Here is a 19,849-nt window from a genome sequence, read left to right on the forward strand (position 1 = left end):
CCGTTAAAAACATTATTTGAAAGGATCTACAAAAACGAAGCAGTGCCTACTGATTGGACCAAATCAGTCATAACTCCTATATACAAAAAATGAGATAAAACAGAATGCAATAATTACAGCGGCATTAGCCTCCTCAGTATTCCAAGCAAGGTTTTTATGAAAGTACTTTAAAAACAAATTAAGTCATATATAGAACTGGCACTAGGGGAAGAACAAGCCAGTTTCAGACCAGGGCGAAGCACAATTGATCAACTATTCACCTTAAGACAGCTAATAGAAAAGACACTAGAGTATAACCAAAGTTGCTACATAAATTTCATAGACTTTCGTCAGGCATTTGATTCAATCCATAGAAGAGAACTATGGAAAACTATGGAAGAATTTGGAATTCCCAACAAAACCATAAGAATAATAAAGAATCTGTATGAGAAATCTGAAAATGCAGTACAAATGGAGGACACCTTAACCAACTGGTTCCACACAGAGAGCGGAGTAAGACAGGGATATAATCTGTCACCAGACCTGTTCAATCTTACACTGGAAGAAGTAACCAATAAGGCCTTAAACAATGAAGACTCTGGAATCAAAATATATGGGAAAAATGTGACAAATTTAAAATTTGCAGACGACATTGCATTATTTACAAGCACAGAAGAAAATCTACAGCGAATTTCTGATAAAATAAAGGAGGAGTGTATAAAATCTGGATTAAACATAAATATAGACAAAATAAAAATTATGCAAATAGGAAAAAGAAGCACCAATCTGAAAATTGAAACTGATAGTAAGAATCTAGAACAGGTAGAAAACTTCACCCACATTGGAGTAGTTATTGAGTACAATGGTGAAATTATAAAAGATATAAACAGACGAAATCAGTCAAGCATTCCAAACTTTTGGACGACTTAATAAAATATGGAAGTCAAGAGACATCAAACAAGTAACAAAAGTAAGAATCTATGAAACAATGGTCCTCCCAATATTCCTCTATGGAAGTGAATGCTGGAATATCAAAAAGGCTGAAGAGAAAAAATTATTAGTTATTGAAATGGGTTGGCTAAGAAGATTACTTGGAGTATCTCTGCTGGATCGACTAAGAAACGAAGACATAAGAAACAACTAAAACAAGAAATAACAATAATAGACAAAATCCAAGAAAGAAGACTGTGATGGTTTGGCCATGTGACCAGAATGAACAGAAAGACTACCATCTAAAGCCGTGAATACAACGATGGAAGGTAAAAGATTCAAAGGACGACCCAGAATTAGATGGATAAACAAAATAAAAGAGGACCTGAAAACCAAATCACAAAAAGCAACACCAAACTGGACAGAATTGTTCGGACTCTCCTGGGACAGACAGAAGTGGAAAAAGTTCATTCGGCCTCATCATCATCCACATGGATGATGGAAGATAGAAGAAGAAGTGTGTGTGGGAGGGGTACTGGAAAAAAAACTGTTCTGTTGTAAGAAATGGAATGCTCAACACATTACATAATCTATCTAACAGATAAGTGTAGATGTTGACAGTTATTCATGACTTATTTTTTAACAGTATTAACAACACCAAATGAACTATTTTATAAAACAATGTTTTATTAACTGCTAATATTCCACTGAATTTCAAATCAGCATCATCAGAGCATAACACAGGATGTATATGTGACAGTGAGTAAGTGAAACAATACAACTGTAATGGACAAAAGTTCTAAAGTTCTATTTTAGCACCCTCTAAGTTTAAAAAAAAAAATTACAGCTAAATGGGAGTTGCTCTTAAGATAAGTCTCCCAAATTTTTGGCAAATTAATTTGGCAAGTTTTATATAATATATTTCATGATAATGGCAAAATGATAAAATAGTTTGTTTGGTGTTATTAATACCATTAAAAAATAAGTCAAGCACATTACATAATCTGTTCCAAATACACAGGGCAAGTGGGCAGCTGTAGAATGCATGTTCTACTGTGTCCAATCAGCAACAGATGTTACAGATTGGACATCCGATGTTTGAGTACCTCCATTTGATGGCATTTACTGGAAGATGACCATACTGTTGGATTCTGAATGAAGAGAAATTAAAGTTATTGGTATTTCTTTCAGAATCCAACATGATCTTCCATAACATAAGCAAGACTTGTAAATATTGTTTATTGTTTGTCTCTTGCTAAAACTGTATTACTCATATAATTGCTCTGTATTTTGTCAGTTATTAATTAATTATATAATTTTAAGATATGTCATAATAATGAAAAGATTCTGTAGTAAATGCCATTTATTTTATTACTTTATTCCTTCAATAATATAAGAAATTATAAAAAATATAAAAAAGTTCCTGGCAAATAAGTCAGCTTTTACTCTTACAGAATACAGAGACAAATGTAAGAAAGCTAAACAGTGTGTAAAACTGGCTAAACAAAAGTCATGGGAGGACTTTGGCAAGAATATAGAAAATAAATATCAAGAAGGTGGCAAAATATTCTGGAGGTTGTTGAAGAAGCTTAGGAATGGAGGAAAGAGTGCTGTAAAAGGAATTAGAGATGATAAAGGTGAAATGAAAACAGGAGAAAAAGATATCCTTGAAGTATGGAGTAATTACTTTGAAAAACTGCTAAATGAAACAAGCAGTGATGACAGCACAGTGATAAAAAAACACTGACCAGGCATGCAGTCAGGAATACATATCCATACTTGAAGTAGAAAAAGCCATCAAAGGCTTGAAATGTGGAAAGGCAGCAGGAGTAGATGATATTCGACCAGAAATGCTGAAGCATGGTGGTATAAGAGTCTTACAGTGGCTGCACTGCATAGTTCAGAAAGCCTGGACAGAGGGACGAATTCCCGATGATTGGAGTAGAGCTCTCACAGTACCCATATATAAAAAGGGAAATAAAACTGAATGTGAGAATTACAGAGGTATTTCCCTACTGAGTGTTCCTGGCAAGATCTATGCAAGTATACTTGAGAAACGGTTGAGAAGAATTGTGGAAGAAAAGCTTGGTGAAGAACAAGCTGGATTCAGGCCAAATAGAGGCTGTCAGGATCAGATCTTCACTTTACGACAAATAGTCGAGAAAGCATGGGAATATAACAAAGATCTGTATTTAAGTTTTGTCGATTTGGAAAAGGCATATGACAAGGTGCCAAGAGAGAAGCTATTCAATACGCTGCAGTTATATGGTGTCAATGGGGCATTATATCAAGCAATACTTGGTCTTTATTTGAGTTGTGAGTCAGCAGTTAGAATTGAAGGAAGTACAGGAAGATGGTTTAATGTTAAATCTGGTGTGAGACAAGGATGTACATTATCCCCTCTGTTATTCATTATCTATATGGATCACATTATGAAGGAATGTGGTATTAAACCTGATATCAAAATTGGAGATGTTAATGTCAGCTCTTTGCTTTATGCGGATGATGTTATACTTCTAAATAAATCCGCTACATGTCTGCAAGATTCTCTGACTAAATTGAATAGCTGTTGTAATAGATATGGTATGAAGGTCAGCAATAAAAAGACAAAGACAATGAAAATAGGCAGAATCATTGAAAATGTCAACTGTGTTGTGAATGGAGAACCTGTGGAACAAGTAAAACATTTCAGCTACTTAGGCACAATTTTTACTGAAGATGGTAAACTAAATATAGAAATAGACAACAGAATCAGCAAAGCTGGTATCGTGGGAAGTCAATTGAATAAATTCATATGGAATAAGAAAGAAATTAGTCGGAACACTAAATTAGCTGTATACAAGACTGTGTTCAAACCAATTTTAACTTATGGATCTGAGAGCTGGGTCAGAAGTAAAACACTTGACCAAAGACTAGAGACCGCAGATATGAGAGTCCTGAGAAAGATTAGAGGCGTGAACAGATGGCATCAATGGCAATATCATATTAAAAATGAGGATATTAGGAAAGAACTTGACATTGTCAGCATCCAGGAATGCGTTAGCAGAGCTAATCTCAGATGGTATGGTCACTTAAATAGAATGGGAGAGGAAAGATTAGCAAAACAAGTGTTCTCTGCCAGGTTGGCAGGAAAACAACCCAGAGGAAGACCAAGATATAGGTGGATTGATACGGTACAAAGTGCCTTAGACGATAGAAATATAAGATCTGATAATGTTGGAGTCTTGACAAGTAACCGACTGATTTGGAGGAAAATTGTAGATAGGAAGTTAGTAATGATGTAATTTTTTCATGTAGTACTGTCATATCCTGTACACCCCTTGAGGGTACATGGCAGGAATTTGATGATGATGATGATGATATAAGAAATTGTATGTATTTAACTTTATGAGCCTCATGTGAACTGTAATATATGGTTTTTTTTTGTTATTGTGAATGAAGGTGAAGGTAAATTTAAGTAACTATAATATTTTTTTTTATATTAATTTTCATTACTGTATGTAAAGGTATAATGTAATGCAATATTTCTGTTTTTATTTTATTTTGTTTGTTATTATGGAGACGGGCTAGAAATAGTCAGCGCGTGAGCTATGGTATTCAAAGTGAGATGGAATTGATATGAGCTAGACTGTGAGAACAAGTTTTAGGCGGGAAAGAAAGTGTAGGTATATAAGCGAAAAGCGAGCGTATACAGGAGATCAGTAGACCAAAAAGATTCACGATAGTGCGGTGAAGAGAGAGAGGGTGGGGGGGGGGGGAAGCACTCACGACAGTGCGGAGAGGCAGGAAGCATTTATGGCAGCACGGAGTAAAGTAAGAGGCTGTAGTAATAGGAATTAGGTGCTGTAATTAGATTAAGAAGAGATGAGGAGATAGCTTATTAGCAACACTGAGTAAAGTAAGAGGCTGTAGTAACGGGAATTAAGTGTTGTAATTATATTAAGAAGAGATGAGGAGATAGCTATTTAGCAGCACGGAGTAAAGTAAGAGGCTGTAGTAATAGGAATTAAGTGCTGTAATTAGATTACGAAGGATCGGGATGTAAATTGGCAACTCAGAATATTGATAAGGATTCTAAGGTTATGACGAATTCCAGCGCTTTTAAGGAAGATTAGTGAAAAGCTGATTTTATTGCAAAGTAGTAAATGAGGAACAAGTGAATTTTCTAGTGTAAGTGTGTCTACATTTGTGATGTGCAGAGATTAATGATTAAGTTATTTTAAAGAAGATTACTTTTGAAATGTGTAGCGCCAGTGTGATAGTTAACTAAAGTTTTAAGTGTGCCTCAGTGAATACCATGAGCAAAGGATTTATCCGGTAAGAACTGTCCAATTTTATATTACTTCATTGCAGAGATATATATGTGTAATTCCTCCTCTTACTCCCCACATTAACTATAACGTTTTTTGCTGAAATTAGCTGGAGTAATGAGTACGAAAGTGTATACTCATGAAGCAGAAGCCACCATTAATGTATTGAGACTTTACTGACTGTGTGATAATAGTAAAATTTCTTACTAAGAGATTTTGTGATATCAAACTCTATTAAAAGTTATTTTAATATTGTGAAAGCTATAAATCTGATAGCAGAATGCCCATAGACTGAATTTGTAAGATGTTATGACCAGTTAAGCTAAAACATTTATATTATCTTGTTCTCAGAATTGAGTTTATATGTATAATATATTACCCAGAATTAAATGTTTTGTTTTGATGATTTTAAAAATTGTGTTTGCCTGAATCTCTTTTACTGCACCATTCCCATTCATGAAATTATCGGACCTAGCGGGAGCTTCAAATTAAGAGACAAACTCGGTCTACGTAAGAAATATTACTGATTTAAAATTAGTTGATGTTTGGTTTCACTACATTTCATTAGACTAATCTAGATATAGAGTGGCACAGTCTAAAAATATAAATTTCTCTATATTTAAATTAGTAATCAACCAGCAACTTATTACTTGTTTAAGAACAGAGTTGAAACAAGATGGCAGATCGAAAACAAGGAAGTACGATCCAACAATATACAATTCTCCCAGCAAGATCCCTCCTGTTAGGGTATCCTTGGAATTTCAGTAAGTTATGAAACAAAGTGTTATTGTTAGTACCCAACTGTGGAAGTTCACGGCAAAAGAGGTTAAAGATTTCTTTATACCAAGTTTTCCTTTTATTAATGGAAAGAATGTTGTAGCAAACTTAGAGTTAAGCACAGAATGCTGTAGTATTCAGGAGCAAACTCAGCTTTTGGATCTTTACAATCATTTACTTCAAATTATGGGGAACTGAAAATCCTGGTAGTATCACAGGTGGTCTGCAACGTTTCACAGCTTTTTCAAACTGCACTGCTTAAATAGCAGAATTTTAACACTGGGAGCCCAAAGCCTCCATGCTTTTTTGATAGATGAAGAAATTCCTTTTTAACTTCTTGGTATCGGCTTTAGGAGAAAAGGAAAGTGGCCCAATTTTCCAGTCTTAAGGTTTCAATGTTTTTGTGTACAAGTTCTTGAACTGGCAATAATGGGTAAGTTAGTTGGTTTATAGTTTATTGGTGCAAAGAAAGCAAAGGTCATAACTGTGCCATAGTGAAGGTTGCAGCAATATATGAGGTATAATAAATAGAGTTAAATAATATGCATGTACAAAAATTAAGTTAAGCAATGCATTATTTACATATGAATAAAATCTATAATCAAATGTGCTTGTATAAATTAATTCTCTGTAAAAAATTAAAAACATTATATGAATTTGTCTGAATTTGATAACATCTCCCTAAGTGTATATGGCTTGGCTAGACAGGCAAAAATTTCATTCCTCTCTTCTGAAGTGCTGGCACTCCACTAAAATATGACAAATGGTAAGAAGTGTGTGTTGCATTTTTCCCACATAACTGAATCATCAGCCCTCATTAAATAAGAATGTGTGAGATGACTGTAACATCTGTGGAGCATAGCAAGAACAACTTTTCTTCTGTTTCTACAGTGACCAGACTACCAATGATTGATTTCAGGCTTAAAATCATTAAGATCACCAGTGCTTCCTGCCATGATGACTGACAATATGCAATTAGCTCATCATCATCAAATCCCTGATGTGAATCTTCAGGGGTGTACAGGATAATAATGATAGTACCACATGAAAAAGTTAGACCATTACTAACTTCTGATCAACAATTTTCCTCCAAATTAATCTGTTATCTGTCAAGATTCCATTATTATCAGATCTTATATTTCTGTATTTTAAGACACTTTTTACTGTATCAACCCATCTACATCTTGGTCTTCTTCCTGCCAACCTGACAAAGAACAATTGTTTTGCTAATCTTTCCTCTCCGATTCTGTTCAAGTGACCATACCACCTGAGATTAGCTCTACTAACACATTCCTGAATGCTAACAGTTGCAGAAATTCTTTCCTAATATCCTCGTTTTTAATATGATATTGCCATTGATGCCCCAAAACTTTCTCAGAACTCTCATATCTGCAGTCTCTGGTCTTTGATCAATTGTTTTAATTTTAACCCAGCTCTTGGATCTGTAAGTTAAAATTTGTTTGAACACCGTTTTGTATACAGATAATTTAGTGTTTTGACTAATTTCTTTCCTATTCCACATAACTTTATTGAGCTGACTTCCTACCATACTAGATTTACTAATTCTGTTGTTTATTTCCATATTTAATTTACCATTTTCACTAAATACTGTGCCTAAATAGCTGAAATGTTTTACTAGCTCTATAAGTTCACGATCAAGAATACAGTTAAGATTTTCAATGTTTCTGCCTATTTTCATTGTTTTTGTATTGCTAATTTTCATATCAAATTTATTACAACAGTTATTCAATTTAGTCAGAGAATCTTATGGACTTGTACTGGATTAATTTAGGAGTATAACATCATCTGCATAAAGTAAAGAGATAAGATTAACATCCAAATTTGATATCAGGTTTAATACTGCTTTCCTTCATAATGTAATCCATATAGATGTTGAATAAGAGTGGAGATAATGTACACCCTAGTCGCACATCTAATTTTAGCTCAAACCATCTTTCTCTACCACCTTCAATTCTAATTGATGATTTACAACTCAAGAAAAGACTATGTATAGTTGGTGTAATGTCCCATTTACACCATATAACTGTAGTGTCTTGTACCACTCCTGAAATACTGATTGGTCTATAATTTGCAAAGACAGACTTAGATCCACCTTTATACATAGGAATTATTTTGCCTTCCTTACACTCTCTTGAGACTTTGCCAGAGCTGAGATTTAAATTATGAGGGTTGTTTGAAAAGTTTGGTAAATTTCTAATAGATGACGACACAATTCTTTCATTCATACCAGTGTCGGCACATATAGTCTTTTTCATGATCCCTGGCCAAATTTTAGCCACAAGCAATGCGTAGTTCTCATTTAGCAAACATTTAAAATGACTGTGTTCACATTTTTCATAAAAATGGAGAAAAAGAGTTTCATGCAGTGATAAAACACTTTTATTTGAAGAAGTGGATGACCACGCAGATCAAAGCCGAGTTAGATGCAGTTCGTCAAGACTCTGCACCAGCATTAAAAACTATTTAATTTTGGATAAATGAGTTTAAACGTGGTCATAAGTCCATCAAAGATGAAGCACACTCCAGATGCCTGACTGAGGTCACTACAAAGGAAATGATTGACAAAATCCATGGTATTGTTAAGGAAGACCGCAGAGTGAAAGTGCGTGAGATTGCTAAGATTGCAGGCATCTCAACTGAATGGGTGTATAATATCCTGCACAAAAAAATTGCACATGATAAAACTGTGTGCGTGATGGGTGCCAAAATTTTTGACTGTCAATAAAAAAAAGCATGCACATTTCAACACAGTGTTTAGATGTTTAATCGCAATTTGGAGGATTTTTTGCATCGATTTGTGACTGTAGATGAAACTTGGTCCACCACTACACACCGGAGTCCAACCAGCAGTCAAAACAGTGGACAATGCCTGGCGAAAGAGCATGAAAAAAGCGAAGACGACCATTTTGTCAGCTGGGAAGGTGATGGTCACTGTTTTTTGGGATTCCCAAGGAATTATCATGATAGACTATTTGGAAAAGGGTAAGACAATAACAGGAGTCTATTATGCATCATTGTTGGACCATTTAAAAGAAGAACTGAAGAAAAAATGGCCAAGACTGGTGCACACACAAAAAAAAATTGCTCTTTCATCAAGACAATGCACCATCCCACACATCGGCCATTGCAATGGCAAAATTGCACAAACTGAGGTTCGAATTGGTTCCACGTCCACTGTATTCTCCAGACTTGGCCCCATGTGACTTCTTCTCAAACTTAAAAATTTGGCTCTGTGAGAAAAAATTTTCTTCGAACAAGGATGTCATCAAGACTATTAATGACTATTTTGCACAATTTGACAAATCCTACTTCTTAGATGGGATGAAAAAATTGGAAACTCACTGGACCAAACGTGTAGACCTCGATGGAGACTATATTGAGAAATAAGAGGGATTTTTTTGCGAAAAAATGCGTTTATTTTATTTTTTTAACAAACTTTTCAAACAACGCTCATAAACAACCTAGTCAAAGGCACTGCGAGTTCCTCTGCACATTCTCTTAAAATGCAAGCTGATATCCCATCCGATCCTACAGCTGTATTCGCATTCAAATTCTGCAATATCCTAAGTACCTCCAATTCATCAACCTCTGTCCTCACATCAGTCCTTGTCACCTCATCATAACAATATCATCACTTGAATGATATACCCTTGCAAAATGATCACTCAGTAGTTCAACAATTTCATTTGCTTCTGTTACCTCTTTACCATCTGCACTCGTTAAAGTTATTCTTCAATAGTCATTCTTCCTCCTACTTACCACATAATGAAAAAAGCTCTATGCAATTTCTTTTTGCTGTTTGACTATATATTATCTTATATAATCCTTTATCCAAGTGTGAGCAAACAAAGTTTGTGCCTGAAGCATCTTCAGGACTGAGGCAACTTGTGTTAAAGCATATGCACATGGACTAAGCTCTCATCACTCCTTGTCTTAGTATCTCCCATAATGTAAAGCACATCTCCTTGCAGACATGTATAATGCTATGCATTAAGGGAAAGGCCACTACCCAGACAGGTTTTGACCTTTATTGAGGTCTCGTCAGTGGGAGCCAGACCCAGAGGTGGTGATACTAAGGCAATTAAGTCAAATTTACTCATTTACAAATTTAAGTCATTTTTCTCCTTATATACTCTCCACAACATTTTCTTTTTTTTTTTTATTAATTTTTATGGCTATTTTCTTTCTTTTTTTTTTTTTTTTTTTGTAGCTCATGCTTAATGACATTATTCATCTATCTAATTCCCACCCGATTTATCCTCTTGACCTTGGGTATACAGTGTGATATTGCTTCCTTCAGATATCCCATGACCACTTCCCATGCACTGTGAACATCTTTCCCATGCAAATCTTTATGCCACAGTACTGCTTCAAACTGCACCCTAAGTGTATCATAATTACCTGCCTTAGAGTACATATATCCCTTCTTTACTGGAATTTCCACGTTTTGCTAACTTCAAAGTCAAGATCACATGATCACTTTCCCAAATTGGTGGCAATGTAGCCTTAGTCATGATCCTATAACAAGTTCGTTCCCTCTGTCACATTCTGCTTCAAGTAATTACGTGTCAGTATGTGTATAAATTCCATTTCCTTCTTGCCATGTGATCTTTCATCCTTCCAATCTGACTTTGAAGTTGAGGTCCCACAATAATTACTCAACTTGCACTCATCTGCTAATGCATGCCTTCTGCATCATCCCTTATCTATAGCAGTAACCAATTTTATATTTTGTAATACTTGACTAGATCTCACACCAGACTGACTCAAAAGAACTGTCATCTGCCCAAATGACTACTAATCTTGTTGGCTGCAATTCATCTGCTATCATCAGCAGTACCCCACCCCTGTCCTGTCTACTCTATCCTCCTTGAAAATAGTAAATTCATCACATTCTATCCTTGTAACTATGTCTTCTGCTGTTAGCCAAGTCTTACTATGCCTATGACTTTAAATCCTTCCCTATTATTCCTGATGCTTCTAACATTAATATATAGAAAGTGTAGCATCCCCCTTAGGCTCCCAACCACGTTTACATTCTGAACTGACTACCCCTTTGATATTGATATTATTGCCTAAAAGACTAGATTCCACATTTTTCGTTCATTCACATATTCATTTGCTTCGTGGGTGCCTTACACACACACACACACACAGTCCGCATCCATCCTAATGGCTCTTTCCAGACACTTAACTCTGAAATGAATGGTAACATTCGTTTTTTTATAATGCAGTCTTTTGGTGCAGAAAGGATATGATTTATGTAAAGCAAATGAAGATGCACACACACACATGCATCTTGAAATCAGTTTGAACTGCATTTGAGATTTTCTATACCATTAAGACAGTTTAGAAATGCTAACTTGACAAATAAAATTCTACCAAAAAAATTGCAACTAACATGCCATATAAACTTCGTGAAAATGCACCTACCCAACACAGATGAGGCATATGTACTGTAAAGCAAGTTCCCGCAGGCAGTGCAACAATTGTGAAACACTGCCCCAATGATAACCTGTTAATCTAACAATTCTTCAAATCAGCTATCACAAAATTGATTTCCAAGCATAATCTGATAAAATGCAGATTATTGGATAAAGCTAATGCTATTTTGTACGCCTAAATACATTGTGCACTATTATTACAGAAAATCACTTACTGTAAAATGTGTAATATTCTTGTCTAAAGATAAATGATTTCGAAAGCCATATGGACGGCTACATACAACATCCCGACATGGATTAGCAAGTCTGTAAGTGAAAATAAAAATAAGATAAAAATGTATTTTATTTAAAAGCAAATTGGAATAATAAAGCAATAGTAATTATATATTATAATTTCAATGATCAGCAATACTTAGGGAAAAAAATTCTAATTAAAGCTCCTTAATTTCACTAATTTAAAATTAGTGAAAATTGGAAACTAAAATTGGATAAAAAATGGCAAAAATAAATATCCTTAGTCCACCCATAGTACAAAATGTACTAAAGGTTTAAAATAATCTTTCGTTGGTGAGATTATTTTAAACCTATAGTACATTTTGTACTATAGGTTTTTTTGATACCAAAATAGCTTCACCAACCAAAATTTATCAACTTGCCCACAGTATATTAAATCATCCTTTTCAATACTCCACCATCCTTGCTCTCTTTTTAATCAATTTTTCTAAATGCATTATAGATGAGAGCTCTTCTCTTGGTAATTCAGACTAGAATCTTATCAAAGTCTCCTTTCTGGCACAATGTCTTTCACCAAGCCACTCTCAACCTTGGGTTCTCTGCAATATAATAGTGCTAAATGGATAGTCTGTGACTTCTTTCCTTTGGCTGACTACCATTTTCACTATTTGAAACACTGTTCCAACTGAATAACAGTTTTCCATAATTCTTACTGGGATAGAGACCTTCATTCCCACACTCTACCCAAAAGCCCAGGCCTGGACATCTGTTGAAAAACCAAGGTTTGAATAGTCGTATGGGCATTGGGGTAGAGTGGAGAATGAGAAACTCCACCCAAGTACAAACTGTTATTCACTTTAAGCAGTGGCTGGATCAAAAGAGTGAAAACAGTATCATATTAAAGGTTTAATGGAGTATTGATGGCACTAAGAAAGGATTAAAAACTAATTTTAATGCTTCCAATATTTCGTTTCAGTCACTGAGACATCTTCAAGGAGCAGGACAACACTTGTAGCACAAATGCTTTCTGGATTTTTTTTTTAACCTTTGTTTCAGGCTACAACTTAAGCTAAATGACAAGCTGGAGTTTTTGACTTGAAGCAACTGAACATATGCTGTATTTTTATCAAGGACAACAGAAGCACCTTTTTTAAATATAGAACCAGGGCTTACAAAGAAGATGGGGGGGGGATGAAAGCCCTTCATTTCTATTATTAGTTCAGAACAAGTTTTTGAATCAGGGAAGTGGCAACGGTAATCTGACTGTAGGAAAAGGCAGAAATCCAGGAGGTTATTCCAATTAACACCATTATAGTGACACAGAATATGAGGCTGATATTGGCTGGGAGAAAGGTGATCTAAAAAAAAAGAAGACATGGATAAAATTATAGTTGGAGTTGCCAAAAGAAAGCAGACATATATAGTGAATTTGGAAGGGGAGGTGGCTAAGAAAAGGTTCTGCATTTTGGAAGAATGATGAGTATAGCAGATCAACAAATTGTTCTGAGATTAATCACTCATTAGGATATAATAGGTCAGTTATAAGGCAAGGAAGACCATCATGCAGATGAGAACATCAAACCACAGATCATATCCAGTGAGGCCAATACCTATGGCAGCCTGGATGAGTCAGGACCTTCTGACAGAGAATTTGAAAAAACGTTTTTTCAAATTACAGAGGTATCAATGTGATGGCTTCCATGAGCAAGTTAAGCAAAATTATAACTGCAAGGTTATTAGAGAAGATTAGTGTCTTTAGTGTGTCAGATGAACAGGCTGGCTTTACTGCTGGAAAATCTTGGATTGATAATATTTTCATCCATAGATTGTACAAAAAAAGAATTGCCAAAGTGCAGGAAGCATGCCTGATTTTTGTGGACTTTGAAAAGGCTTATGATTCAGTTCCCATTAGCAGACTTTGGGGTTCAATGAGAAAAATGAATTTGATTAAGAGAATATATAGAAAGTGTGTAGAGCAGCTATTAAGCTACTCTGCAGGAGACTAGTATCAGCTGAGTTTGTAACATCTAAAGGGATGAGACAAGGATTAAGATTTACCTTGATGCAGTGCTAGCGCATGGGAATTTTCAAGTAGGACTATGGAAACTGACATTATAAACAATGTCATTCATTCACTAGTTGATGTTTATAGCATGGGAGATATAAAAGAAAATTTTACTAAGAGAAAATATTGGGTGGTTGGTGAAGAAGAAAGAGATTTGGATTTTCTAGTCAGTAAAGCCAAGGCAGTAGTTCATTTCAGATACTTAGGATCCATTATTTTTAAGTCAGGAACATGTGAGAAAGATATAGATGATCGTGTCAACCTGTAATGCAATTAAATAACTGAATGGTGTGTTATGAAATCAAGACATTCAGAAGGAAACCAAGAAGATGATACTCCAAATGATAGTAGAGAATGTTTTGATGTATGGAGGAAAAGGACAGAAATTGAATGTGAAACAGAATAGTCATATAAGAGCTATAGAGATGGGTGGCTTATGACAAAGTTTGCATATATCTCACCTTCAAAGAGTTTGAAATGAGACCATCATGAAGAGATTGAATTTGCAACAAAATGTGATGGACTGTCTGGAACATTGCTCTTTACAGTGTATGGCTATATTCATGTTCAGAGGCCAGTGTTGCTCAGTAGAAGTAGTGTTTCCATCCTCTACACTAGGCCATCCGAAGATATACTTAAGTTCAAGTCTCATCACCAACTGGAAGAACTTTTTCCTAAGCCTTTTTTCAGTCAATTTCTGGCATGGACAACCAAGTTTTTTTCTTCCAGAAACTTGGGTTTTTCATTCCATAAACTTGAGAAAATCAACCACAGAATCCACACAATAACATGTATTGTTAGGGTTAAGTACCAAGAGATGTTAGCACTTGTTTGCCAGTTTCTTCATCGGCTACTGGTTATAATTAGTGATAGTCTTGGGCCAGATATCTTTGATCGGCTACTGGTGGAAAGTGAACCACCCAATCAGTCTCCAAAAAGCTAGATAGGACCAAAATGGTCTTGCCTATTTCCTATATGGGAATAAAAGGCATTAACTGATTTTTTATTTTGACATGTTCAAGATGCCACAGGAGAGATGGCCCAAGCAAGTGATGAATTGATCACCAACAGGAAGATGAGAGGATGGACTCGGCTTATGTGGAGGAGGATTAGAGGTAATGCGAGTTAGAGGTTTGAAAGAAGGTTCCTGGAATGACTATTTATAGAGGAGAAAGGGAATTATAAGGCAACTGCTGAACAGGAGAAATACCTTTAAAAGTAAAAGCCAAAACCAGATTTAATCCATTTAATAACGTACTCGAAGTGCTATGGGCTTTAGTGTGGGCTGCGAGTAAAGATGGAGTTTTTATCTCCAGCCACTTACTGATAAGCTGTTTTCTTTTCTCATACAAAATATTTGCACACTGACAAACTTTGATATAGGGATTGAATCCTGAACAGAACGAAAATCCTCATTCCAACATATGTATAGATTTGGTTTCATAGGTCCAAAGGAGGTAAAGAAGTTGTGGATATGCTAACTTTATGAACTTAGCATATGCTAACTTACAGAATAATCTTTCACTTTTAAAGCAATCTCTTTTTAAGGTAGTAGACCATGAAGGATGTCAAGCACATGATCTGTTAGTCTAATTTTTTTCTATTAATTCATAATTATACAGTTTTGGTATTCATCTCTTCACTTAGCTGTATCAGATATTAGACTTCCATAATACACAAGTTATGGATTCGTGTCTTCTACCAAATTTACCAACAAAACTAGGGAATTTTTTAGCTATGTGGCCAGTAGGCGAGAAACGATTGTGGGATAAAAATGGGAATAGAGTGACTGATGCAGAAGACATAGTGGAGTTGTTCAATGGGCACTTTATTGGAGTATTTCATGCTGGAAGAGGTTTTAATACTAGAGAGATAGGGAAGGTTCAGGGTTTAGAGGCACAAGAGGAGAATGTGTTCCAAATACTGAGTACTCTGGATACCAATAAACCTGCTGGACTGGATGGTATTTCACCACGGGTTTTGCAAGAATGTGCTAAAGAACTGACAGCTCTGTTGACCTGGCTTTTCAATAAAAGTCTGTCTGCGGGAAAGGTACCCAGGGAATGGAAGGAAGGTAAGATAGTGCTGCTGCATAAGGGTGTAGTAGACTGGAAGTGTCTTAATTATAGGCCTGTTTGTGTGTCATCAGTAGTTGTTAAGGTCCTGGAGAAATTCGTGAGGGACTATATAACAGCATTGGGCAGATGAGGGTAATGTTATCAGTGAGAATCAACATGGATTTGTTAAGGGGCGCTCTTGCTTTAGAAATATGATTGCATTTTATAATAAGGTGACAAGAGAAGTTGATGAGGGAAAGGCATATACTGCCATTTTTTTGGATTTTACAAAGGTGTTTGACAGGGTGCCACATGATAAGCTGATATTTAAGTTGCAGCACACAGGTTTAAATGTCAGGTTAGTCAATTGGATTCAGGATTGGCTGCTGATAGGTATCAGAGAGTTGTGTATGGTGGGGCAATATCAAGGAAGCAGAAGGTTACAAGTGGAGCTCCACAGGGCTCAGTACTGGGACCTGTATTATTCAATTTTTTATATCAATGATATTGTCAATGGATTACAAGGGGACACTCAGTTGTTTGCAGATGATGTGAAGATGGGAAGGGTTATCAGTAATAGTGCAGATGTGGCAGCCCTGCAAGAGGATTTGAATAAACTAGACAGATGGGCAAATGAATAGGGAGTGTCGGTTCAATGCAGCAATATGTAAAGTCTTGAGGTTTGGGATCCATCAACGGGAGGATGCATACTCGATTGGAGGAGCTGTACTGGAGGAGTAGGGGAGACAAGAGATCTGGGGGGGTGATGACTGAAATTCAGGGAGCATATTGCAAAGGTGGTGAGGGTAACTCAGAGGATTGCTGCAATACTAAGAAGGACGCTGACCTGCAGAGATAAAAGGGTTATCATTCCGTTGTATAAGACTCTGATCACACTACACTTAGACTATTGTTTTCAGATTTGGTCCCCAGGATTTGAAGAGGATAAACTGACTGTGGAAAGGGTACAGAGGCAGATAACAAAGATGGTTTCAGGACTCTACAATATGAGTTATGAGGATCGACTGAGGGAATGTGGACTGCAGGATAGAAGAAGAGGTGATATGATCAAGAGTTTTAAACTGTTGAGAGGCAGTTACAGGGTAGACATTGGAAAGTTCTTTAACTTGGTGGAACAGCAGGAAGGAGCGATGACAAGGGGCCATCCCTGAAAGTTACGAAAGGAGGCTGTGCGCAAGAGAGTGAGGAATGGTTTCTTTGCGTGGAGGGTGGTTGAACCTTATCAGGCAACGTCATCAAGACACTAGCTCATATATTTTACATTCTTATTCAATTTTACATTGTGTGCCTTCATGATTTAGTATGATTACTTTAATCTTACAAATTCTGCAACAGCAGGAGTAAAATAAGAAGATATTTGTTTCTTTCACACTTTGCTGTGATAAGTCATTAAACTCTCAAACATTATATATAATTAATGCTAAGTCTAAGTACGCAAATAAATATATCAGCAGCTGGTCAACCACAGGTACTTAATCCAATTCCAAACCTATTACTCTACTTTCTTTTCCCTTTTCATCCCTCTATCTCTCTTCTCCCACCAGTGTTGTCCAAGATTACAACATACAGCTGTTTAAATAGGGCATCAAAATATTCTCCTCCATTCCTATCAAACTCAACTTATAATAGTAGCTGTTATAAGAGTATTCTGTCAAATGCTTTGCGAAATTCTGGAAGATCATGGTATAAAATAATTTACACTACGATTTTTGGAAGGCAGGAAGGAATTCAATACTGAAAACAACTGGGCTTTTTTATGTCATAGTAGTACAATACAAAAAAAACTATCCAACAACTAGTTTCACCACCAAAAATGTGTAGATATAAATATAGGATTAGCAACAGATAACCAATAAATTAACAGGCAAAGTTTGTCAGAATTGGTACGATATGAATTTCAACAGGGAATATTGTAGGTGGCACAAGTCAATTTCTTACCTTTTTACAGTTTGCTAACCTTACATTTATATTTTGTGTTTATCCTAATAAAGCTACATATTTTCGTGGTGAAACTATTTTGAAATTTATATATTGTACTATTACAGTCAATAATAATAATAATAAAAAAAAAAACAGTTACTTTCAGTATTACAACATGATTTGTTAAATAGGCCTGTGTAGCTCAGTGGAAGTGGCATTTAATCTTTGTGCTTTTATGTCATAGTAGTACAATACAAAAAAAACTAAATTTAGGTTCTAGTCTAGTCACTAACTAGAGGAACTTTTTCTAGGCCTTTCTTTGACGAGTTCCTGAGTTTGTTGATCTCTGGCATGGGTAAGCGGGGTTTTTCTCCCAGAAACTCAGGTTTTTAATTCCATAAAATCACTCATAAAACCCACAGTGTTTCAGACAATAACATATCCTGTTAGGGTTAGGTACCAAGAGATGGCAGCACTTCTTTGCCAGTGCCTTTATTGGTTGCCTCTTATAATTAGTGATAGTCTTGGGCCAGCTATCTCTAATTGGCTACTGGTGAGACTGAACTGCCTACTCCCTATAATGGAATAAACGGTCTTAGCTGATTTGTTAAACAGAGATCTAAAACTAGATCTATACTTAATATGTTCATTTCCCCCCCTTCCCAAGTAGGGATTATATTTTGATCTAACCAATTCTCTGTAATTTTTTTTTAGTGCCATCTCTTCTCAAACTATTCTTCAAATGCAAACATAAATATCCCCTCTATCTCCCTTCTTCCTATCATATGGTGATTCAATATTTAATATTAGTAATTAGTAATAATCAGAAAGAGCAACATTTTCCTCATGAATAAAGCATCTTAATTGTAAATACTTCCTTCTCTTTTTCTTAGATTACCTTTCAGGAACCATATCAGCATAAGGCATAACTACTTTGTCAATGAAGGATCCAAAGCCAAGTCTAAAATTTTTGGTGATGTTTTTTATACTGTCAGCTGAAAAATAAGTATAAAAATATTTTAAAGTTACACATTTCTGTTCCATAAAATATTTTTAAAGATGTAAGTATAAATTAAAAAAATTAAGTCAATAAAACCCAATAAATCCTCAGTTATCCAACCAATACTTCGAAGGATTTGCAAGTTGGATAAATGATGGGACAATTACACGGTAGTATCTATACTAAACCATTCAATGCATAATTGTCTCTCTCTCTCTCTCTCTCCTCAATTGAAGGCTGGATAATTGAGTTATCACTGTAACTATTAAAACATATTCCATGATGCACAATAATCTCTTCAACAGATGAATATCACATATTTAATCAGATCATATATTTTAATGATTGAGTCCTATAGTTTTAAGATTAACTGTAGGACAATAACATCATATAAAAACATTTCAATGAAAGAAAGAATCACATAAAAATAAGTAGCCATACACATTCAAGTAAGAAACTATACTCAAATAAGATCAAAATTCCTAGTTCCAAAAGACCAGCTACTATTACATGTATAGTACATGTTTTGCCATTTGCATCATGCATTATAATATGGCCATGAATTGGCTAGTCAAGTCATATTCTTCACTACTCAACAGCTCCAAGACAGATGACCAAATTGAACTTAAACAGTTCAGATCATTGGTTTTTCAAATGAAAATGCTGCAATCACATTTAATCTTCTATATTACGGGACTTTTCTACCAAGGATGAGGAATCTACACAGAATGAAGTCAAGTAATGATACTGATAGGTTTCTTATGTCATCATCATCAAATTCCTGATACACACACACACACACCTTCAGGAGATGGATAGGATATTAAGATAGTATACTACATTAAAAAGTTATATCATTACTAACTTCCTATCGATAATTTTTTTCCAAATTAATCTTTCACCTGTCAAAAACTGCAGTATTATCAGATTTTATATTACACTCTTCTAAGGCACTTTTAACTGTATCTTCACTAAAAATTGTGCCTAAATGCTTGAATTGCTTTTACATGTTCTATAGGTTCCCCATTCAGGATAAAGTTAATCTTTTCATTGCTTCTGCCTATTTTCAATGTCTTTGTGTTTTTATTGCT

The 19,849-nt window shown here is 35.4% G+C and overlaps 1 protein-coding gene across 3 annotated transcripts in view; it reads right to left on the reverse strand.

The window, feature by feature from the left end:
* Positions 1–19,849, reverse strand: part of LOC150109768 (integrin beta-PS-like) — a 392,096-nt gene that overhangs the window by 208,266 nt on the left and 163,981 nt on the right. For all 3 annotated transcript variants that reach the window (XM_090396604.1, XM_090396612.1, XM_090396593.1), the window contains exons 7-8: positions 18,657–18,753; positions 11,677–11,767 (exon numbers count right to left, since the gene is read on the reverse strand). In XM_090396604.1, coding sequence (XP_090252730.1) covers positions 11,677–11,767; positions 18,657–18,753 — 188 coding nt within the window. The remainder of the gene's footprint in view (positions 1–11,676; positions 11,768–18,656; positions 18,754–19,849) is intronic.

The sequence above is a fragment of the Typopeltis vanoorti genome, chromosome 1, assembly GCF_054136105.1.
Source record: "Typopeltis vanoorti isolate ZY-2024b chromosome 1, IOZ_Tvanoo_1.0, whole genome shotgun sequence".
NCBI lineage: Eukaryota > Metazoa > Arthropoda > Arachnida > Uropygi > Thelyphonidae > Typopeltis > Typopeltis vanoorti.